Source organism: Metopolophium dirhodum, chromosome 1 (assembly GCF_019925205.1).
Source record: "Metopolophium dirhodum isolate CAU chromosome 1, ASM1992520v1, whole genome shotgun sequence".
Lineage (NCBI taxonomy): Eukaryota > Metazoa > Arthropoda > Insecta > Hemiptera > Aphididae > Metopolophium > Metopolophium dirhodum.
In genome coordinates this window covers 62972966-62999453 of record NC_083560.1, presented here as the reverse complement: position 1 = coordinate 62999453, position 26488 = coordinate 62972966, and the positions used below count along the sequence as shown (strand labels likewise).

The 26488-nt window shown below is 37.4% G+C and overlaps 1 protein-coding gene across 1 annotated transcript; it reads right to left on the bottom strand.

Annotated features, from left to right (window-relative positions):
* Positions 1–296: 296 nt before the first annotated feature.
* On the bottom strand, positions 297–26488 carry LOC132937235 (protein Wnt-1). The gene is made up of 4 exons (XM_061004052.1): positions 25966–26488; positions 17523–17785; positions 8468–8760; positions 297–1450 (listed from the first exon to the last, which is right to left on the bottom strand). The coding sequence occupies exons 1-4, from the start codon at positions 26076–26078 to the stop codon at positions 815–817; spliced, it is 1305 nt and encodes a 434-aa protein (XP_060860035.1). The 5' UTR covers positions 26079–26488; the 3' UTR covers positions 297–814.

Below are 26488 nucleotides of genomic sequence, written 5' to 3'. Positions count from 1 at the left end.
CATACTAAAAAAAAAAATAATAAAAAAAACAACCATAATTTGCTTATATAAAAAAAAAAAAAATGATAATAAATTAATCGCAAATAATAATAAATTAAATGTCTGCACAATAATTACAAAATTACAATAGAAACTTGAAATATGATTTCATTTTTCTATTGTCTATATAGCCTACTATATTAAAAAAAAAAAAAAAAACATAAACGTTTGAGGTGTAGCAGGTGTACACATTCAAAAAAAAAGTGTGGAATAACGGTTTGCATTCTGGGTTTTGCCGGTGTCATAATATTTTTATAAAAAAAAAATTGAAAATAGAAAGTCGAAGTATTACAATAATTAAAAAAAAAAAAAAAAAAATCGTTCAAAACGAAATTCACGACGCACAATGCCGTTCGCCCGTCTCGCGCATACTGTACGTTTCGAAAAACGGCAACGGAGCGGACGGAATTTTGGCCACAGCTGAGATATTGTGCGGACGGTGTGAGTGGTGCGTCGAGTGTATTCGTTTTCAACGATCGCGCGCAAAGCGGACGCGTTATAAATATAAATGATAATCATTATTAAAAATAAAATGGATAATGTAAAATGGTTATTGAACAGAAATCGTAGAAAATATGATAATAATGATTTACGTTTAGACGCGAACGTGTTTTGTGCACAGTTGTACGTAAATTATGTAAATCGAGTATAATAGTGTTATACATGCGTTAGGAATGATGGATGAATGGAATGATGTCATATTAGCGCCGCCAGCTGGTCCCGTGCCACCGCCGCCACGGTTGCGACCGCAATGCAGTTGCATGCGGTGCGTGGTCTACTGGCACGTGTTCACTGTCTTCCTGTACTGGCACACGCTGCACTTGACCTCGCAACACCACAGGAAAGTGCAGTTGCACCGTTCGGACACCAGGGCCTGGTGGGTCTTGTAGCCGCGGCCGCAGCACATCAGGTCGCACCCGTCCAAGCCGAGGGACGACTCGTTGCACGAGCGACCGTGCGTGCCCAGTACACCCAGGCGCGGGTTCGGGTCGCAGAACCCGGGTGACGTTTCCAGGTACACCAGGTCCTTGGTGCCGGGCGCCTTCAGATCGGGGTCGTACGGTTTCAGCTGGAAGTTGTATCTGTTCCGGCCGCCGCCGCGCCTTCTGCCCCGGCCGCCGCCACCGCCTCCGCCGCCGTTCTGTTGCGTCTGCTGTTCCGTAAGTTGGTCCTGCGACTGTTCCTGCGGCTGTTCCTGTTCGTAGTGCTTGTTCTGCGCGTTGTCCTTGCTCCGCATCCTGCGAAGACCGCCCGCGTTGCCGACCATCACCCTGGACGCGCCGTCGAACCTGTCCTTGAGGTTGTCGCCGATCGAACGGAATATGGGCAGTCTCATCCAGCACGTCTTCACCGTGCACGAGCCCGACATGCCGTGACACTTGCATTCCTGTTTCATCTCCGATTGTACGTGCTAAAACATAAGAAACCGCGAGGCGAGGTTAGAGACACGCTGCACATGGAATTACATAAAAGCAGCTAAATATAGGCGGAATTGGGTCGATCAACAACAGTCGGTCAAATTTACCAGCAGTATATAGGTCAGAATAATACGTTCAATAATGTTATTAATTGCTTAAAACATAAATATATGTGTGATATACATTAACCAGTATCCAAACAGAGTCTGGTTTTTGTTTGTAAAAACAATTTAGATTGTCCCGTCTTTGTTGGAAAAAGTTAAGTTTATGTTTTGTTTTTTTCCTCGTCCAATATGAACCGACCATAAACTTTCAAGTACAATAATCTCTTATTCTCATTATATCGTGGATTTATAATATTATGGGTATAGGTAAATTAATAATATATTCGGCCATTATATACCGCGGAGCCGGTCATAGACAGTGTCGAGTATAAGAATTATGGGTCTATTTAGGACATGACATTTGGCGATAGACATCTGAAGCAAGCGTGGGGTGAAACTGCCAGCACCTGCGCACTGCTGCATGACCAGTCAAATATCATGTATCAATATTCAATTAATAATATAATTTACGGTTCATAAATTTTAGGTACACACGAATAATGCGAGGTTAAAGGTTATCGGTGCGCGATACAACGTGGACCATCGCACGATTTGATCAGATCTCTGACCAGTCTTTTTGCGGTGCATGATACTATGTATATATTTAGGTACATGATATCGTGCCGAGACGACCTTGGAACCTCGTAAAGAATCAACGGGTCATGACCCATTTACCGCGTCACCAGTTCGCGGGTCGACTGATTTTCCGAAAAATCTCCACTGTGGATGCATATTGCATGACCGCTCTCGACTTTTACCAAGTGCATATATATATATTTAACACAGAGTACGTGTTCAACCCAAGACCTCTTTGCCCGCGCACATAGCAATACATATATATATATAAATATACTAATATACCTGTATATATACATATTATTATAATAGACTACCGCGGTGGCGTGCCGTGATTCCGGTGCACAGCGATCTCGCTGTAGTATACATATAAAGAGGTACGTATATATTATGCATATACATAATAATATAATGTTATATATTACGCTATGGTCGAAATTCAAAAGTAACGCGTGGCGCAATCGTCCGAAACTAATCTCGCCGTGTGCCACCCACGAGTAGAGGTACGCCGATATGTATATAATATATAATACGCATATTATACCTATCAATGTAGCTGGTACCTATGCGTATATATTATATTCAACGAAAACGTGAATAACAAAAAGAAAACCAAGACCAAAACCGTCGGACATCGCTACCACCGCGGAATGGGATGCTATAAAATATTATATAATATTATATATATATATATAGGCGTACCCGGGACGGTGCGTAAATTATAACCACGTCAAATGTTCGGCATTCATACTTAGAATATAATAATATATTTTCTCGAGCGCCGCGTATCGCGAAAACGTCCATTGGCTGGAAATGATTACTATTATTATTATTATATTAGGTATATATCGTTTCGTTTATTGTCGGGAGGCCGCGCTGCAGCTATTGTACGGTCGCAAGAAGAGTATAATAATATAATATAATATATAAACGACACAAGCGGCTGTTTTGAACGGTATAAATAACGCTGCGAAACAAACGCCACGTTGATAGGTACCCTCCCCCCTCGGCAAAATGCGAACGGACGCGCGATCGTATTATATGCGTATAAAATATATATACCCCTCCAGCGCCGCGGCGGCGGCGGTTCCCGAGTGGAGCCCACCGTATTATATTATAATAATAATATGTATTATAAATAATAAACGGATACGCGTATATATCGATTTTAATCGTAAATAATCGTAATTAGACGGTTGTGAGTCGCGTCGGGATTGTCGCATCGTTTGTGTTTCACATGCGGCGCGGCGGCGGCCCGTCGAGGAAAAACCACCGTCGACCGGGTAAATATAAATAATATAATATAATATAATATAATATATTATATTGAAGCCATCGGACCGCGGCAGAAGGTCTATTGTGAAAAAAAAAACGGAAAAAGAGGCGAATGCGAAAGAGAGTGCGAGAGAGACGGAGACGAGCGAAAATCAATGACGGAAAAAAAAAACCGACCAAGACTATAGAAACGTCATGTAAGATTCGAGATCATATAATTGACAATGTCAAACGGGGTGAAAGCTAAAATTATTCCTCGTATTGTCATGTCAATTACACCGCTTGATGTAATGCTGCTGCCGGGCACACACACACACACGCTCGCGCGGGTCTCTCGGTCTATAAGTGTGGTTTTTTATTTACTTTTTTATACATATCTTTCCGCTCGTTCCGCTGCATCTTCAACTCATACGACGACCACGACGACGACGTATATAACTACGCATGTCGTCGTCGTCGTCCGGTCCAGTCCGGAGACCGCGTCGTTGTGCGTATATCGTATATAATAATATACAGGACAATTGGTGCGCGCACGCGTATTGACGATCTATCAAAGCTTCGGGGGCTGTGCAGTGTGCGCCGGAGACTGTCTTGTTGATAAATTTATTGTGAACGCTTTTCAATGGGGCCGGTGGCGGCTCGCTGTCAGCCGATTATCTATTACGCAGCAGCCTCCTTCATTGGTGGTGACTATTTTCGCGACATCATCACTTATTCTCATATTATTGTCGTATGCGAGCTACATTATAGTATTATTATGCCCCTTCTTCTATTTCGTATAATAATATATTATACTTATAGGTACCTACTACAATATATATAATATAATGTCCACCTCTGCTTCTTCTCTCATTTCCCACCGGCTATACATTGCAGACTCGTCTTCTCATCGTCGCGCATTTTGTCGCTCTCTCTATATATATATATCGTAACCCCTCACTTCCTACATACATAATAATATATATAGTCGCCCGTTCGGAACGCATTTGAATTTATACCGACCGAGTTATACAACGTACTAGCTATATTATGTAATACGCAATATATATAAATATATGTTAAATGTTTTAACATTATTATACTGTGAGCGGCGGCATACGTGTGTGTAACAATGCGAAACGTCTACCGCAAGTGCCATTCCTCGCGTCGGAGACTTCAACGCCCCGAAATTATTCAGTGACGGATTTGAGACTTGTTCGTTTGGGAGGTGTAAGAAATTCAGTGGATTTTATAAAAGCAACCAGAAAAAAACATCCAAAGACCATTGTTAAAAATGTTCTCGTTATTATATTATAATATACCAAAAATGTTTGCATCGGTATGGGTAATATAGGTTCATTTTATCATTAAGCCGATGCTGCAAGCACTTAACGAACGAATTGCAGTACCTGAAAGCGAATGCTATACAGCAGCCGAATCGGTGCACGCGTGTAATTCGACAGAGATTTCTACACATAATATATAGGACTCTTTACAAAAAAATAAACAAATCGATTCCCCAAATCTGGGCCTGGTGTACAAAGAGACGCGCGTGCATACATTACACGCAGCACGAACACAAACGCATAAATAATAATGTGATATACATAATATTAATATTATACATATAGGAGGTATACGTGTGGTAGATATTATACTGCTGCGAGGTACTACGACCGCGGTCGAGGTATGCGATATGTATAGTTGTGTGCGCCATGTCGTACAATATATAATAATATATAGGTAGGTACAATAGGAAGTAATATAGTGAAATAATTACAACAAACGGTGAGCGGACGGCGGGGAAACCGCACGCTGTGATATGCCGCCGCGGCGGTGTGGCCGAGATGGGTGGGGTGGGGCGGGGTGGGCAGGAGGCTGTCCAGGGTCCATTATAATATACGGACGCGCGGCGTGTGCGTGTGTAAAGCTCGCGCTGCGGTAAACACACGCGAGTGTGGGTGGCCCGCGACGACGACTACCGCGACGACGACGACAACGACGACGACGACGAGGACGTGGACGACGAAGACGGCTAAGACTGCTACGACGACGAATACGAAGACGGCGACCGACCGTGCGGGGTGTTTTAGTCATGGCGAGCGCGCGCGGTGAGCGTAGCGAAACCCTACGGTCGCGGGGCGGCGGCCCGCGGGTCATGATGCTGCCCGCAGTATAATAATAATAATAATAATAATATACGGTACATGATAATATTATTATGATAGATGCCGCTCACGTTGTACGACCCGTCGCGAGGTAAATATTATATTATATACGGCGACGGCGGTCTGTCTGTCCGTGTCTCTCTCTCTCTCTCTCTCTCTCTCTGGTTCCGACACACGCACACAAATCTATTTAGATACACTTCTCTCGTGAGCCCACCGCCGCCGTTGACTCGCGCGCCGCCGCCGCCGCCTGCAGACCACACGGTGTTAGGAGAGAATAAATTAAAAACAATATACGTAATAATATAATACCGATAATATTATAATATATATATATATATGTGCACACAGGTATTCCGCCGCTGTGTGTGTGTATGTGTGTATGTGAGTGTGTGTGTGTGCGCAATGCCCCCTCAGAGTTCGGTGATTTTTTTCTTCCTTCTTCTCGCGTGCACGAGCGATCGTTATTAATTGTTTTAAGACATACAATATATTATATGCGTAGGTATCTGCTCGGCCGTTTTATGGTTTTGCCGAGCTCGCGCCCGGCCTTACTGCAGTTGTATATATAGTATATAATAGTATAGTACCCACCTTATATGCATATATATATATATATATATTACATATTAACTTGTCGTATATTATATTACTGAAGACAGCAGTCGTCAAAAACTTGCATCATATATAGGACATGTCGATACGGAAGTTCACGGTTGGGAGTGGACGGTAAAAGAGTGCTTTCGAAGTTTGAGGGATGAAGCTCCTTTGATGGGCGTACATATGTAGTATAATATACTCAGAGCTTGAAATCCATTTTAAATATCGATAAAAATCAGTTATCATCTTTCTAAGAAATCTAAAGTGATATCAAAATCAAATTTTTATATATGATTATGTAGACAATTTATATTGAATCGAAAAAAATGTATATCAATAATTTATATCAAAATAAAAATCGTTTTAAAAATATTATTATTTGTATAGGTATTTAAGTTGATTAAAAATTTGAAAAAATTAACTAACATTTAAAATTCAACAAAAGCCAATTATCCAGGTCAATAATATGGTTCACCTGCAAATAATTTTGCTGAAAATTTAAATACTATTTTTCATTAATTTATAGGGTTACAATTATGCATAAAAAATTAGATCATTTTCATAGTTTGTAAGACAATTGAACATAAACTACATTATTATCTTTCTTTATTTTAAAGAAAAATAGTAGAATCAATGGATTTGTTAAAAACTAATGGTACATTTTTAATTTTTTTTGAAAGAAAATATTTCTAAGTTGGTTATGCTATCTTTGATATCAAGAAATTCGTCATTGACTTTAAGGAAACAATCAAATAGTTAATCAATGGAATAATATCATTTTAATAAATTATAAAACTGTATTTTTACTGAGTGGGGATAATAATTAGTAGAGTAAAAAAATATTTAGTAAAACATAATATGCACTTAATCATCAAAAATGTAAAATATGTGCCGAAAAAACTACATAATATTTAATATTTATATAGGTCCATCTTATATCACCACTTATAATATAGGTGCGTCGTGCGTATACTAAATGTCTAGCCCCTTCCCGCTGATGTAATATATTTGCACATTATACGTGAATGACCACAATGTAGGTATATAAAGGTACGATATAATAATATCCGTTTCACACGCCAGCGGATATATATAGTATTATATATTTATTTGGAACACAATATTATAAAATGTAACACAAGTATAATAATATTATTATGTGTTACAATATATGTTACATACACACGCGGCGGCGGCCGCCGATTTGTCGTCTTTCCGATGTTTACGTTATATTTAAATTGAGACGACGGCAGCGGCGGAGGATAACCGGTGGCCCGGGCCAACCAGACGATGGGGAAAACGGTCAACGGCAGCAGACGTGGATAAAAGTGAATAATATTATTACACACGCGTATATACAATATTATATGTGTGTGCGTGTGTGGACAAAAAAATAAAAAATAACAAATATGAAGAGTAAACCGCATACCAAACGACTAATCAAACTACTATATACCGCGTGTGTGTGCAACAGCGGTGGTGGCGGCGACGGCGGCAGTATACCAAAGCCGTTCATGCGACAAAAATCTGTTGAAACATATTTGAAAAAATTTCCCGCCGGGATTCGGTTTTTTGTCATTTTTTATTTATCTGTTTTTTTTTTCGTCCCCGACTAGTGACTACCATACAACTACTAGTTGTACCGGTGGTGCTGCTGCTGCTGCTACAACTACTACTGCTGCTGCTGCTGTTACTATATCCTCTCTTGGCGCACACACTTACAATATAACAATTCTCAGCGGTGTGTCAATTAAACGTTTTGGCCCGGGAGCGAAAATTCCGACGGCCCCTTTTACATATACGTGGGCAGGCTAAACAAAATCCGAGAAAACGATTTTTTTCCTTTAGATTTCATTGCTGACGAGCGATTCTATTAAAATAAATAATTTTTCCAATATGTCGTCAAACGATGACACGATTAGTTATCATTTTCTACTGCAAAACCGGTTGTCCATATAATATAACGATGCACTTTTCCGTCAAACGGTGTGACGACCTAATTCCCTTTTCTAGGTGTTGATAAAGTATTATTCAAATACGTGTCCCAAAAATCTACTGAACTTTTTTTCAGATAAGTCGATATAATAATGATGGCTGTTGACGAATTCTTAGAAAATTGTACTTTTGAAAAAAAAAACATTTTGTCAAAAGTTTAAGCTAAAATTTACCTATAGGTACCCAAATGTTTGAGACTCTGTACCTAACCCCGCGTGATCCCTCGTGTGATAATAATAATATTTAGCTGCCCACAATCATTTATTCGTATATTACATATTACATGATATTAAAGGAGGCGTTAGACACTCACCATGCGGCCGGCTTCGTTGTTGTGCAGGTTCATCTTCTCCCGGAGGCTGCGGCCCCGCTCGCCAGTGTCCACGAACATCCTGGAGAACTTGTAGCCGAAGTCTATGTTGTCCGAACAACCACCCCACTCCCAGTCCTTGACGCCCGGAACAGAGTTCTGGATGTACGGGCCACGTCGCTGGTGCGTGGTGTCGCACGTGCACGTCTCGATCACGCCCTCCGCGCACGCCCTGGACACCGCGTGCGTCACGCCTGCGCTGGTGATCGCGTAGATGAACGCCGTCTCCCTGAAACCTGTGGATCACACAACGTACGCCCACGCAACACATATGTTAATAATTTCGTCGATAAAACGTTATTATTAGGTTGGGTGAGTGGGTGGGTGGGTGATGGTGGTGGCGCGGGGCGGGGAGGAAATACCAAAACCGAAAACGAAAAACACTTATAAACGACGGTAATAGGTTTACATATTACATATACATCTATATCTATGATAATACCCACACAGTCACGCGCACACATGAAGATATTTTACGTGCTTGTGTCGTGTGTGTACGGTCCAATCAATCAACGCGCGTCGAATCCACCATAGTGGTAAATGCACTTTGTATTTATATAATAATAAGTGTATGCGCACGTGCGCGTGTTTGAACACGAATTCCGATCGCATACCAATACAGTTAATTAAGATGCACGTCAACGGCGACGGCGACTTCGACGACGGTTTTTGTAGCTACGAGATATTTCCGTCATCATAGGCGTCGTCTCTTCTCGACCGAAGAAACTCGTTTGCGCGCGCGCACATTTAAAACGCGTATAATTACCCGAATATTGTGTATCTATGTCAATCGGTTGTGAAGTACACTTTTTCCGAAAACGTCGAAGAAAAAAACGATTGGTCATCGGTATATTAATTGCGGAGAGTCAAAGAGGCGTTTCATAATATTATAATATCGTTATACATTCACGACAAACCACCAATCGAACGTCAAAATATAAAGATGTAATAATATATTCGTTTTAATGCATACGGTCTTATAATATGTGATACTTATCTTGAACATGAATCGATGAATAATTTGATAAAAACATAGATAGGTACACACGATCGTGTCCTAACGCTTATTATCTGTCGAATTAATAATATTATGTTTATTGTATATAGCTGATACGATAATAAATTGGACGTGTTTTCCGGGGCATAAAAAATATATAAAACTAAGTTGACATAATTTAAATTTTGTTAAAAAAAAAAAAGAGGAAGTATATTTCATTCCGGTCTGCCAAGTAAACTAATCGGTTTCTCGATGTCTGGCCACACACACATCTCGATAATAATCCGCTGCAGGAATAACGAAATCGTATCGATAACTAATAACAATAATTACGTATAAATTATCATATTAAAATGTTATTATATTAAAAGCAAATGGGAATCAAATGTCATATCCGTATGTATATGTGTTCCTATTCAAATATATAGATAACTCAAAATAAATATCAATGACTTTTTTTAATTTAAATTTGTTTAAGTCATTTATAAAAAACTTAGATTTTTCAGAGATTTGCCTCTTATAAATTTAATAATACATTTTAATTTTTAAGGAAATTTATTGTTATATATTTTATAGTGTATACTTCCAAAATGGTTTATGTATATTTTGTAAAAACTTTTTTATATTGAACTCAAACTTTTCATCCCCATTACAACGCATTATAGGAGAGTTTACATATTTTTATTCTAATTGTTATCAAATCATATTTATTGTTTTTACATGAAATTTATAGATTAGTGTTATTATTATTAAAAATATTTCATCTGCCGTTAAGCTCGATCAAAATAGTTCCCCGAGTATATATATATATATATATATAATTATTTTATGGATAGGGGATGCCGGTAGCTACCTACCGCGGTATTACAATTTACCATGTAGGTATAGTATATTATATTATAGTAACAGTCGCGCTACTATACATCGGTGGCGCATTGTTCGCATTTTGAAAACCGTATAAAAACCAAAGCGTACATAATAGTAATAATAATCGAACGTCAGCGCGGCGTCGGCGATTATGCGTTATACTATTACAATACCGTCGTTCGTACACCTTTACGACGGTCAAATCGTAAAATATATATAACGCCTGTCGCGACTACATTATACTATATTATTATTATACGTGTGAGCATTGGACGACGACGACGACGATACGGATAATTGCTACACGAGCAGTGACTGCTGCCGTGCGTATAATTATATTACGGGAAGACCTGCGACGACGACCTCACGCCGCGGCGATATGTGTGCGCGCGTACGCAGCGGCCGATCCCCTTTTCGAAAAACAGAAAAGAATAATAATCATAAAAAAAAAAAATATGTTAAAAACGAAAGAAAAAACCTCCCGGCCTAAACCCGTCGAATAAATAACTCGCGCGACAACAATACCGCGACGACGACGACGACGACGACGACGACGACTACGACGATGACGACGGTGATAATATAGTAATATCGTAACGGTGGCGATTTCACGTGAGTGCTGAGGCCAAAGCGTATATTATAATAGGCATTTATATATATATATAGGTATGCGTACACCGTGGGAGCGTGTTCGGACGTGCGGTACATTTACACGCCACCGCCCCCGCCCTCGCGATATTCCGCCACCGGCGCGGCGTCGCGAATCGGGTGGAAAGAACTAAAAACCTCCCCCGCCGACCCGCGGGCCGCTACGGCGGGGGCGTGAAGAGCATTGTGAGCGCATATTTATTATTACTATTATTATTATAATATTGTACACACGTATATATTATATAGGTGTGCTACAGCGTTATATATGCACTGCACGGGGTTTACATTATCATATATAATATAATATATAAATGTGCGTGTAAAGGTAGCTGCGCGCGTATTACACTGCACGTGCAGAGTACCTACCCATGCCTGTAATGGCATATATCGTCGTCGAGCGTGAAAAACGGGAACGGAAATTATGTACGGGACATAAATCTGCAGACCGGTCGAATGGGAGACGCGTCGACGACTCGCCCCCCCGGGCGGGCGCAATATCTCCGCGCATATCGTTGCTGTGTGATAAATTTTTATTATTATTATATTCCATACGTACGGCCGGTGCTAGTGAGTGTGCGTGTATATATATGTGCGTAACTTAAAAGGTGGGAAAGGTGTGCGATAATAATACGACGTGCTACGTCCTTCGCGCTGTCCTACACTGCTGCTGCTGCTGCTGCACTAAAGGCCATTATTAATACATATTGTTATATTATGTCACCGCCGCCGCAGAGTGGCTGCTACTCGTATTATATTTCTCTCTCTTTTTTTTTTTTTTTTTGTCCGCCACCTATCCTCCCGAGCGTGTCAAAGTTTACGCGCCATAATCGTAGTCGCCGACCAGCGGGTGGCCCAGACCCAAATACCTTCCTCCCCGCTGCTCCTGTCCTACCGTATAATGTTATACGCGCGCGTACGTTATGCGATATTATATTATTATTATCATGCACAGTCCGGCGACGGAGGCATGTAATTTTACGATTTCGCATTATTATAATATCATCGCGTCACGCGGCTGTGGCGATTGTTCACGGACGCGATCCACCGGTGCCCCCCCCCCCCCCCCCTAAGTGCGCTCTGTTCCAGCAGCCGTCGCGAACCGCACGCAGCAGTTAAATAATAATAATAATTATTAAACGCCAAAAACAACGAAAAAATAAAAAAACGCCAGTCGTATTATTATAATATATTGGTAATAATACGCGAAATCCGGTATTTTGACGCGACCAAACCGGATTTCACGACCGCGGTATGCACGACGATGGATATGCGGCAACGGAAGCAACGGCGGCGGCGCGGGAAATCCGATACACCCGTCTCGCGAGTTTTCCAAAAGTTTCGACGCGTTTCCGTTACGCGCACTCGGCGCCCTCCACTCACCTCACACGCCGCCCACTGCGGCAACGCCCGCGTAAAGGTCAAGCCCCGCGCGCCGGTGCGGTGTAAACGTTCTTCGGAAAACGGGTGCTCCGATGTCGGAGACGGCTATATACCTCTGTATAGGTGTATACCTGTGTAATGGTACAAGAGAGCGGAGACGACGGACATATTATTATAATATTATAATAATAAAAACGATATTACGCGTTCGTTGTATTATATTATATACCACCGCCACTGCCGCGGCCGCCGCCAGGTATATATTATTATTAAAGTACCCGACGAAAAAAAAACACACACACGCACACGTTCACTCGGATACTCCTACACACACACACGCACACACAAACACGTTTTTCTAAACGAAATAATTTGACTGGTTTACAGTGAGCGTGCAACCCGTCAAATAAAAGACACGTATGTATACCTTAAATCGTGTAATAAATAATATGCCCGGCGGACGGGGCATGGGGGGGATCTGTTCGGGCACGCCGCGGGAAACCCTATGATGACGTTATTAGTCGACTAATAATCCGGCGGCGGCGGCCGGGAGGTCTAATGTCAACACGTTCTTCTCTTTTCTTCCCGTCGTCGTCGTCGCGGCTCGTACACACGACATACACGATTTATCCCCCTTACCCCTCCACCGACGTTCCAACTATAGCACTCGTACGCGGCTACTATTGTTTTTTTTATATTTTGTTTTTTCTGCCGTACATTATTATTATTATTATTATGCGCATGATGATGTTATGTGTATAATAATAATATGTATTATATTATATACCAGCGCGCTTGTGTTTACTATTATTATATTGCATGACACTATATGACAGTATAGAGGTATATATTATAATAATATAATAATATCTCATCGAGGGTCTGCAGCCGGTGCAGCGACGATGACGTCCGAGTGTGTTCGGACGGATAAACGCGTTGCGGACTGCGGTTTTACCGCCGGATAAACGGGTTAGTTCTTAAACGTTCGATTGATACGACACATTGTGTGTTCCTACCGCTATTATACAGATATACAGCCTAGTAATATTATATTGTGTGTGTGTTGTAATATCGTAATGCGTTTTGGTTTCAGTAGTACAAATTAATATATTATATAGGTAGGTATATATGTAGGCTTGGGTTGCGCGCGGTCACGTGACTTTTAAACGTTCCTACATAAGCACATTCGGATTTGTATAAATTATATCGGTCCATAGATGCTCGGTGCTGATACCACATTTTTCATCCAACGACTTTATATGCGTTTTCCTCCGTGTAATGAATTTTCATAAGAATCCGATCGTTATCGTCCGAATATTATAATCGTCGTGTAACCGTGGTAGGTTATAATAATATTTTATCTGAAACTCACGAGTTAGATCGCATAGTACGTGTGTGTGTGTGTGTGTCAGACTGTCTGTGCGCTATGTAAGTATACCTATATGCATAGGACGTGTGTACCATGGCGTCGTTGTCCGACAAATATCCGAACGATTTATTTAATAATAATAATAACGAAATGCCGTGCGGTATTCGGATTTTAATTATTACGCGAGATTCGGATCTAAACAGTGTATTTTATTCCACTGCCAAATGTTTGTACGATGTAAACAAATAAGAAAAAAAAATATCAAAAACGAATATTATGTAAATATTTAACAGTATCCCCTGTGTACCCCTCGTGTACCGATATAATAGCATTATACAGAAATAATGTGTCAGCGCCGCCGTCAGCACGTACAACACCGAACGGCAGATAATTCGAATTTATTGCTCCAGTCGGTGTACATAATATTCAATACAATTGATTGCCGTCGCCGCCGAATCACGCGAAAAAACTCTTCGCGCTTAAACCCGTTTGAACGCAATTTTTATCTTCCGGAATATGGCGCGGGGCAGGTATAGGTAGGTAGGTACCTATATATTATTATTATATTTTTTCGTGAAAGAAAAAAAAATGTCTATTAAAATATATATCGTGGCGTCCGTATGTAACGACGTCGTTTTACATGCGGTTCACACGATTCGTTTACATAATTTAATCTTTTTTTTCCCCTCAGACCTGTCTCCTCCCCCCGTGCGCGTCTACTAAAAATATAATATACTGTCGTGCAACGAGTACTATATACCTATAGTACCTCTACATAATATACCTTTACGTATATGCCCGAGGCGGTGGACACGTCGTCAAGCCACACACACAAACTCGGGCGCGCGCGACAATAATAATATTATTATTATTATTATTATATTTTCCAGTCGGATGCGACGTGATAAAGACACGTTTTTTTGTCCTTACCTCTCGATTTTCCCACCCCGGTCACACGGCGGCGATCGTCAACGACGACGATGGTCGTGTACGCGTTCGCGATAAAATCATATCACGCCCGAAATGAAACGATACTCGGGTAGGAAAAAAAAGATATATAAATGTAGGTACCTATATAACATATTACATATAAAAAATTAAATAATAAACGAAACGAAACAGACGACGACGACGGCGTCGGCGGCGGCAATAACAATAATGCCTACATATAATAATAATAATAATATTATCGTCAGCGTATAGTAGCGGCCCGCAGGTCTGCCCAATAAAAATTGTAATATATATACCCATACCTACACGACGGTGACTTCAGTACTACGGTGGCGCGAAGCAGAGGAACGCATACCTATCTACATAATAATAATAATAATAATAATAATATTATGTACTGCACTATAATAATATCATATACGTAATAATACGAGCATATTATTATATATTATGTTATTATTATAATATTGTATAGGTAATATAATACAGAGATATTACTGCGATGCGGAGCAGAGTACATAAATATCGCGGACACCCGGTCCCCGGGACGGGTCGGATACACACGGTACTCGTATATATGTGTATAATATGATAATAATATAATACGCGTTTGACAATAATATTTTTTACGATATTGGACGACCCGTCGTCGTGTATATTATATACACTGCACGCGTACATAGGTATAATAATAATGTTTCCTCGTCGCCGAACCAAAGTCGTATAACGTTGTATTATATAGCGCTGGAAGTTTCGTGGGTAATATTATACACATTATATATATATATATAGTTGTTCGACCTCCGAGAGGAGTATAATATATAATAATGATCGTGTATATATACGCGTACGAAATGAGATTGACGATAACCGTCGATATATTATATAATAAATAATAACACTATCGTTTCCCCGGATCGTCGTCAAATCGTATGTAGGTACCTATATATATATATATATAATATTATGCCATGTATGCGCGTATATATAGAATACCTACAGATATCATAAAGTGAAATAAAAAAAATTTTCAAAAACTTTATCCGACCACGATAGGTATATTATAGCGAGTTGTCTTTTTAGATATATTATAAAGTCGTATATTATAATATAATACGTGCGCCGAGTACGTGCCAAAGTGTTTGAGATTAGGACGAGATTTATTTTCCATACGACCCAATGTTGATTAATGAACTAAAAGGTCGATGATGTGTTATCGGTGTTATTATAATAATAAATTGACAATTTGTAAATCAATCGCTGTTTCGAATTTGTTACTTATAATGACTATAATCGGTAAGTCGTTTATATTAATTGATCGTTATTTGTTCATCAATTAATTTTAATTAAGTCTTAATAGCATCGTAAAATAAACTAATCAACATATTCGATATTGTAGAAATCTGCCATAATTTAGCACAAAATTATTTAATTATCACAATAATATCGCAGTATACAATCTTATTGCACTAATTAGTATGATGACATTTTTCGATGAACCCGATGTGTTACTAATAATGAATATAATATTTTCAAATGATATATTATCGATTTAAATTTAAATTCAAAAAATTACACGGGTAAAATATTATGTCGATAGATTAAATGTCACAGAACGTTATTTTAAGTTTCTATAGGACTATATAATACAGAATACAGCAAACGGCTATGGCACGTGCGTGATCCAACGATAACACTGACTACCTATGTAGGTGATGTGATCGGGGCGCTTAACGCATAATATGTGTCGATTAATGTTCATGAATAATTTTTTATTCGATTAATTGTTTTTTATTGGTTTTTTTTTTTCGTCTGTATCTACACGCATATTATAATATAAACGTAACACAAAATATGCTTGTGGCTTGCGTTTGTTTATTTATGTTTACATTATTGGTTACTGCAAATCACGAAATCATATTATATAAGTACCTATATACATCATAATAATATTATAATACTGCATGCACGTACGCGCGCATAATATATATATTATAGATACTACAATAACACTCTTGTTACGTCAGTCGAATATTGTTTATGTCCACGACGGAGAACACGAATATCGTAAATAAGTCTCGATAATATAATATATATATACCATTACCTCGTATATTATATACAATAAGATGATTTATATATTATTATAACAATTTTATCGATTGAGCATGAACGCACGTATATAATATAGATGTACCTATGTAAAAAACCACCCCGCACAGACTATAATAATATAATATTATGATATAATAATATTGTGTACCACATTCGGAAGGCAAACAATGCATAACTTACAAGTATAATGCGCTTTTAACGTAATTAACGTGAATTTAACGGTATCATAATATAATAATCAATACGCATTGTATTAGGTACAGCCATATGCCAATCCCAGGGCATAACTGGTATAACAATTTTCCTGGGTAAAAGCTTTGTAACTTGTATGTCATCGTCAACGTTGATGACGTAGTAGTGTTAATTCGCGATTAAGTCGATATGGAGATTTAATGTTTTTTGACAGGCTTCAACGATTCGTTATTGTGTACATTGTAGACATATACGGAGAAAGTTGATTCATATTGTGTTTTATGATTTTATAAAAAAAAAAAACATTTACTTATAGAACAATATTGTATTATATAATCTGCGGGTTGGTTGCAATAGAGTTATATTTTATAAAATAGCGTGATCTAACAAACTATGAAGTACAATGATAATTGTACTTTATTCGTGAAAATAAAATAGTTAATTTCAAAATATATTATGTAAGTAATATGGTTTACCTCTGTCCACAATTTTGCCAAACAAGTTTTTGCCGGTTAAGAAGTTCTTGGTTGAACAGTTCCAACGCCTGTTCCGGAACTGGTGCTGACACTCTTGCAGTGCCATATTGACGCCTCTGCTGATTGCTTGTAATACGCCCGGATGTTCGCGGATCATCCTCCTCTGTTTATTGCGCAGTAACGTTAACGATGACGAGTCCATGAGCATCAGGCCAGGGGTCATAGGAGCCAAATTATTAGGTTCGCCAGCTTTTGCAATTCCCCTGTTGTCGAAAAAAAAATTAACGTTTAGGTATATTATAATTATTAAAAAATCGTTGTTAACCTAAATATAATAGTTATAATTCTTATAATATAAGTAACTGAAAAAAAAATAATTTATTATCATAAATACGCAACACAGTAATTTAGCTAAGCAAATTACCATTATCAATTATAAATGTTAATGTGAATATAATTGTAAGTTAATGACCCAATAGATGTTGGAGCCTAAATACTCAATAATAAAAAAAAAATAAATTATACCGTCATATTGTATTGTATCAAATACGCCGGGTTGTCAGTTTCGCACCCATTTTTGAGAGTATTATTTCTATCAATTAATTTAAAATACAAATTCGTATAAATGAGTCATAAAATAGACGTCACTTAATATGAATAATAGCATATTATAGTGCCGACGTGCCGTGGATACTGTAATATTTTACATTTTATATTCTATCACAACGAAGTAATCCTACTTCCACCGGGAGGTCTTTTCATTCTGTACTTCTTATCATTGCAACTAATATTATCTATCAACTAAGCGTATATTGTTCAATGCATGTGAGATATAACCTGAATAAAAAATAATATATATTTTCTATTTCACGTTTATGTTCTCAATAAACGATCGATTTACTCATTTTTCCCCTACATTTCCACAGTTTTAGCATTAATAGTTCATAAGCGACCGGGACTGGCAGACAGACATACGCGAATGTGAATAATGTGATGAATCACTTTAGTGACAGACGTGCAGTTTATACAGTTATTATATACAATTTAGGATGTATATAATATTGTGTTTTGTGTATTTGACCAACGATAATGTTTAACCTGATCGTAAGGCTTTATTGACAATGCGCTAATCGTTTAACATAATATAATGACTGTTACGCGGCAAAAAAATATCAGAAAAAAATACAATCTACACCGTGCACACGGATACCGGATTATCAATTATAAATTTTTTTTCTAACGCCCCTATGTTCTATATCAAATACCCAGTGGCGTATATTAGGTGGGTAGGGGTTCACCCCCCCCCCTCCCCGCCAAAGAAATGTATTGTTGGTACATCATTTTAATATGGCGATTCACTTTTAATATTAATTAAATATATTATTTTTTTATAACCCCCCTCCCACCCCCTGAAATTCATTCCTATACATACGCCACTGCAAATACCAATTGGGACGCGGAAGATTAGTCTCGCGTTGGCGCTAAACGCGTACCTACCTATTGAATACGTCAGAAACCGTCACTTCTGCAATCTCATATCGATAATGTTATGTGCTCGGCGTATTTTATTATTTTAGCGCACGAAAAACACTCGTCTTTTGACCACGCTATGACGACGGTCAATATTATGCATTGAGATGTTTCCTTTACATATACAGTCACAATACGGCGTGATAGGTCTGAAGTGTGTCTCGGCCGCCACTGTCAAAGTGTCGTCGTCGTCGTCGTCGTTGTCGTCTATAGGACGTGCTCGAGACAGGAGTGAAGGGAAATCGACGTGCCTGGACAATGGATCCAAGCACTCGAGATCGACGTATGTGTGGCTGTGTGTTCATAAACACACACACACACACACTTATGCCGTCTGTGTGGACATGAAGAAATTAAGCACATAATGGACAAACAGGGATGTATTATTTGTTGAACGTGTCGACGTATCGGCGGTGTATATATATATATATTATAAATAAATGTATAAGACCGAATGCGGGAAGGTATGAGCAGCAGCAGTGTCGAGAGCAAAGAGAAAAATGTGAGGAAAGAAAGAAATAATACATATTATGTGTACAACAGTATTATCGGACTACCCGCGCGCGATGACCAACACCAACAACGACGTGTAAACACACACACACACACACACACACAAGTTATAACATAATAATACGCGCGTTGCTGCAGGTATACAAGATTATATTATTATATATTATAGTGTGTTGGTTTTTGCCTTGTAATTTTCGAGATGACGAGACTTCTTTTTTTTTTCCTGCCAACGTATATTATTATTTGTATAATAAATAGTGTTACGTTATACCGCGCGACGTGCAAAAAAAAAAAAAAACTATAAAATTGTATAATATTATATTATTATTATTATATGCGCCGCGTGCATCAGAAAGATTTAGTGTGGCGCGCGTTATCCGACGCGCCGTCCGTTTACGCCCGCGTTCAAAAATCAGGCACGAGAATTATTATGATATCATACTTAATTTCTGAAAATACACGAATCGCACGTTGTCGCACACCAAATCATATTTATCGCCCCTACACTCGTCCACTGCACGACCTGTCTGCTCGTTCGGAAATAGCGGTAAAAAAAGCCCCCCGTTACCAGTATGGGTAGACACGAGGGGGTAAGACTCTCGCCGGAGAAATTATTCACTGCGTTTTTGAGTCGCGTAGTCATCGCGCTCGGCCGACGTGACAACTGCAGCGGAGCGCGCGTGTAATTTAGTAACTTTAAAAGGTGATTATCGTAAAACGTTAACTGTTGACGTGCAAGATAAAAGATAAATCAGTGAGGAATGTTCCGGTAGACATTTACTTGTTTATATAAACGGGTAAAAAAAAAATGTATAAAGGTATATGTAGGCAAGGCGGGCAGGCGCAGTAGGTAAGTGTATTATATTCATAACTCGTTTTCTTTTCTCTTTCCTTCTTTCTTTTTGTTTCGTTTCGTTTTTTTACCTTATAAATTTGTTTTGTTTTTGTGAGTACGAGAGAGGCAGAGGAGACAGAGAGAGGGGGGATTCATCATGCGCGTGCGCGCGCTCGCGTTTATATGTGTGAGTAGTGTAATTTATAGTATCACTAGCTCAGCTCTAGCCTATCTCCCTTGATCATCGGTTGTCGTGGGAATATTCGCGTTCTGGCTTCATTCCGGTCGACATTTTTATATTTTAGGTCTCCTAATGTCGTTAATCATCCGATTCTTATTTTCTTTATACACAAACACACACACTCACGTACGCGCGCGCACACACACACACATAGACACACACACACACACTATATATATATATATATACACTACAAACACACGAGTAACTTACACGGTTCACTAACGCGACGCATAGTTTGAACGCGCGCACAAGACACGACGCGATACGACTTCATTGTAGTACCACGCGCGCGCGGGGCACAAAAGACTATATACGGCTGGTTTCGATCCGATGGATCCGATAACGGACAAATCGGCCGGCGACGGTCGTGTTCGATCAGCGGCGAGTTCGCGTCGGGACCGCCGCCGTCTAAAGTCATCGGACGTCGACGCGTGGAGCTGTAACATCACAAGAGGACGACGACTACAACAATGGGCAGAAGACTGGCATTATTCTTGTGCGGTTGCAGTGGCGGTCACAAATGAGACGAACTATCTATTGACCATCATTATTATACCATAATACATGTATACGCCCGCAGACGTCGCGAATCCGCTGTCTATATATACCTATATACAGTATTATATGCCTAGTATTGCCTACGCATTATTATGCAGTGTGTGCAGATCTCGGTATGTAATCCGTGGCCACAACATGAGTACATGACGGTCCACGATATGTGTTGGTGTTATATATTATGAGCAATCACGCGAGTGCTATCGAATACCGTTGCTCGAATCGGGAAAAAGTTAGAAAGGGGTGCCAAAGTGTAAATAATATTATTCGTACTTGATAATTAAAATGTCTCATTGATTACGGTATATAATTAGAATGGATATGGTAAAATATTTTTAGAAAAAGAGATACTCCATGCTCTCCCCCTGCGAGCTTCCCCCAACATTCAAACAAGGGTAGTGGGTACTGAACTTTTGGAAAGAGCTAATTGTTATATAAGATAACTGTACTGAAGATAAATAGTACTAAATATATTAAATATTATTTTTAGATGTTTTAAATTTAAATTAGAAACGGATATTATCTAACGCAATTGCTATATCAATCCTACAAACTACCGAGTGAAATTATTGGTACCATATGAAAAGGTATTTAAGCGCAATAATTGGTAAACTGCCATACATATATTATTATTATTTTTACCACTAACGTGATCGAATCTATTGTAAAAACACGGCAAAGTTCCCGTTTATTATTACGAGTTAAACAAAACAGTATTATTATAATATTACAGCATACATAGTAATCACGAATTTCAATTTGACTAGAATATAATTAATAGGTATATTATACTCGCATGGATACTAAAGGGGTTACGTGGGAAAAGTTGTAAAATGTCGTATTATAATATTATTATAATATACTTGCGCATGTCATTGAGAGAAGAAAATTATGTCGGGGACGTTATGGAATTTTATACGCGGCAAAAAACGGATTTTCGTCGGAGACAAGAGCATTTTTATACTTCACGTGTGTTGTAGACCACTCGAAATGGTATTCCGCTGCCGCCGCCACCAACACCGCCGCGCATATAATATAACATATTATAATAGATAGTGTCATTAGTGCAGCGCGCGAACGTATTTCGAAACGAACACGATGCATGCAGCACCTATATATGCCTACACGTGTATTGTACATCGTTGTGTTATTATTATTGGTTACAAATTTGAAAAAAAAAAAATAATAATAATAATAACTCTACTACCTACCACCTGGACCCGACCTCCTAAACCGGAAATTAATTAACAAACAACATTTTTCGTCCCGTGGTGTAAAGGTGTACCGCTGTAGGTAATTAGCGGTCTAAATGATTTTTACCTCAGCTTTATGATTATTATTATCATCGTTATTATTATGACGACTACTACCTACAATTACTACCACTTATAGTTACTGTTGGCCGCTGTATAATATAATACACGTGTACTGGATGCGGCAAAGACGCGTAATTTCGAGTGCACCAGTCATATATTATCGAAGACGTCGACGGAGGGCGGCGTTGATATATATTTGTGTGACGGAAACACGTCCGAACAGATTGATGGACTTGAGAAAAAAAAACCTATAACCGTTTTGACTTACGAGTTACGAGTGTCATCGTGAGAGAATATCACTTGAGTACTTGTCATATTATTATCATTATTATTACTATTATAGTCCAGTGATTTAAACTATCGAGAGTTAAAAAAAATATAATAAAATCATCCTGAATTGTATCAATATCGCTATTTAATCCAGAGGAAAAAAAATACATAATTAAAAAAATAAATCGTTTAATTTAAATCGTAATAATACAAATAATTCTCAATGATGCTCGCAACGTACGTCCTAATTTGTTTACATTTATTGTATAACATAATATAATATTAATGACTAAACAATTATTTTTATAGAGACATCTCGATCGTATTTTTTTTCAAGTGTGTAGGAACAAACCATTATGTTTCTATATATATATATTATAACAGTGTGTGTATACAATATATTATATTGTTATAAAATAGCAAAAGGAAAGAATAAAAAGTGCGTCTCAAGTTTGAAATAGATATGTTTAATATATTAAACCTAAAATGTAAATTATAAGTACCTATTATTATATTTTTTAAACGTTTATAGCTATTCAAATAATATATACACACAATATAATATATGGTTTATATCGCACGCGCGTTTGTGTGCGTGTGTGTATGACATCATCATTTGTTCGGCGGATATTTGTTTTATTTTTTTATTTTTAAGAACTTAATTATCTGCCTTAGATAAAAATAATATATGCCGGAAAACGAAGCATATTGTTCGGACTGGGGGACAGAAAAATGTTTCATCAAAATATGCGTTTTGTATTCTTTCATTCATATATCTGTACAATGGTTTGAAAGATTTTAAAAAAATGATAACGTAAAAGCCTCTACGTATTTATATATACATATATTGCTCTCGTTTTTGGGAGCAGTTTTTTTCCCCCCATTATCTGTGCAAATTGAAATTAATAGGGGGGTTCCATGATGCCCTCCTATTGAAATGCGTGCGTGTATACATGTCTGTCAACTATTCACAATAGTCTCAGATAGCCATCTAGACATACAGACGGCCACTTTGGGTGGTTCCCCCGTGTCTCTTATTAGGGTTCTTCTCAATTGACCCTGTCCACCCCTTTTAATGTCTGATAGATAAAAATAAACAAATGCTTAAGAAAAAAAACTCCTAGGTAACATTATCAAATAATTCACGCTGAGATCGTGGTGACATTCCTTCCGGTTTCTATGTCATAATCGTTGACTCGCAGACTATAATAAAATAATAAATCTTGTACTATAGGTACCTACCTACCTACCCAATAAGATTATATTTGAATTGTTTGAATGAATCGAACGGTATAAATTTCTCAAAAGGGTGTATAATAATATTATATTCTATAGACCATTTCTATATAGAATATGCTGGATCTTCTCCTGTTTGTGTTATGTGAATAAAAAAAGATTTGTTTTTTCTTTTTATTCTTTTTAGATTTCGTTTTTCTTTTACATCGTTTACACAACGCCTACTAGATATTGTTTTTTTTTTGTTCCCAGAATTTAGATATGAAACAAATAATGGTATTATTCTCATGTTAACGAGTTGAAAAAATATTAGTGAAATACAGAGAATTTTTTCTAACATTTCGGAGTTTATTAATATTGGTATACTATAAATATTTCAAAACAGAATAAGTATTTAATAATATATAATAGTTTAAAAGGAAATTAACAAAACATATAATATAGTGTTTGAAATCAGTTGTATCCTATAGGCATAATCTATATAAAAACGATTTATAAAATACTAATTGCTTGACATTTTAAGATAGTTACAATTTAATTTTATCGTGAATAAAATAAGTTACATTTACTTTTTGATGATTCATTTCATTTTATCTGATTATATTTGTTATAGATATACTACACATTTAGATACACATTTAATTATTTGAACATAAAGATTAACAGTTATATTATATTGCATATAATTAATGAACTTCATTAATATATTTTATTTCAATTAAATCAGTAATATTATCTTTCAAATTGTATTACTCACAAAATAGTTGAATGCAAAATCATTATATTTTATACATAGTTAATTAAAATAATACTTAATTTAGATCAGGAATATAGGTTAATACGTGTTTGGTTTTATTCACAGAATTATACACGAGTTTAAGTTGTTCTTAATTTCTAAGGGAGCATTGAGTTTATTGTTTTTATGATTATAGGGATATTTTTTTTAAAAATGTTTTTAGTTTTTACACAAAACAGTTTTTGAGACAATGAAAAAGATCATTGGTTCCTATTTTATAGTTATATACCTAGCTATATTATATGTCATTATTATTTTTCGAATGTTTTTGTCATTATTAGACACTGTGAGTAACAAAATTAAACAATAGTAAAAGTATCAACTTAGCAAGCTTAGTTACAACTTCTCTAAAATTAATTTTTTATGAAAATATGCAATGGTTTATCATTACTCTTAAAAATAATAACAAATTCGCAACGAAATGCACGGGATCAGCTAATATTAATATATACCTACATACCTATATCGGTAATATTATATTAATTTTTTTTATAATTTTATATATTTTTTGTAGAATAATTATATTTAACTAAATAATATTTTAGGACAATTCAATATTAATAAAATGGTAAGTTTTTCTTTAACCATAAACTCAATAATTTTGAATTTTAAAATATATCACCTTTTATACTTTGTCAATTACAATATTATTGAGTTTTACCCTGATAATTTATCAACTATATTTTGCACTAGTATAATTATTTCAATTGAGTTTCGATATAAGTAGTTTCTAATCTGACCCTAATTTTGATTTTGTTTTTATTGGAATTAAGTGAAGTACAATAGTATTATTTAAATACTTAAGTGTATATGAATTATAACCTCGCTATACGAGTTAAAAAATAATAAAAATAAATAAAATACTATGAAACATATTATATTTTTAGTACGAATTCTTTTTATGATTCTATAAAACTGTTAGACACACTATTAGTATATATTATTATAATAAATTAGTATAGTATATATTATTATTATCATATGACCAACCACGCTTGATCATACATAAATAAATAAATAATGATATGATTAAAGTAAGATTCGTATATAAACGTGAAAAAGAAAATAAATAACGCAAATATACGTATCTAGAACAATAATAATTATAAATAACATTATTATGAATGACTATTAACAAAATAACTTACCACCAGTGGGTGCCTTTGTATTTTCCTTCGCGGTGTTTGGCGTAAGCTCTGGAGATTTCGTCGACCAAAAGGGTCATCAGTACAATTGTTTTGATTACAATTGTGGCCTTCATGTCACATGTCTAGGTGCCACAGATATGGGGTGGAAAAAATGTCCCGTCAGCACGAAGCGATTGGGACCGGCGAACGACGACGACACGAATACCGCTTGCGGGTCTTTAGGTGCCCTCCACTCGGGGGTGGCTAACAAGACACGGAGACGAAAAAAAAAAAAAAATTACCGAAAAATGAAAACGAAAAATTCGAATAACGACGTCAGCAGTTTAATGATAGTATAATATTATACGAAACAATATGAACGAGGAACGCTCGGAGAAAATAGTTTTCCCGGGAGTCTGCGAACGACTGGAACACACGAGTAAATTATACAACACTACGCGGTGATACAATCAGATGAACGCACCCCAGTCCGGCGGAGCAGAACGACTGATCGTGAATGCGCGACATCTCGGGCCGCAGGAAA

Excerpts from the sequence above, each read along its gene's own strand:
- LOC132937235 (XM_061004052.1), bottom strand. The coding sequence starts at position 26,078 with ATGAAGGCCACAATTGTAATCAAAACAATTGTACTGATGACCCTTTTG. Across the intron at positions 8,761-17,522 it reads TGGCAAAATTGTGGACAGAG|GTTTCAGGGAGACGGCGTTC; the intron begins GTAAACCATATT and ends TGTGATCCACAG. Across the intron at positions 1,451-8,467 it reads ACAACGAAGCCGGCCGCATG|CACGTACAATCGGAGATGAA; the intron begins GTGAGTGTCTAA and ends CTTATGTTTTAG.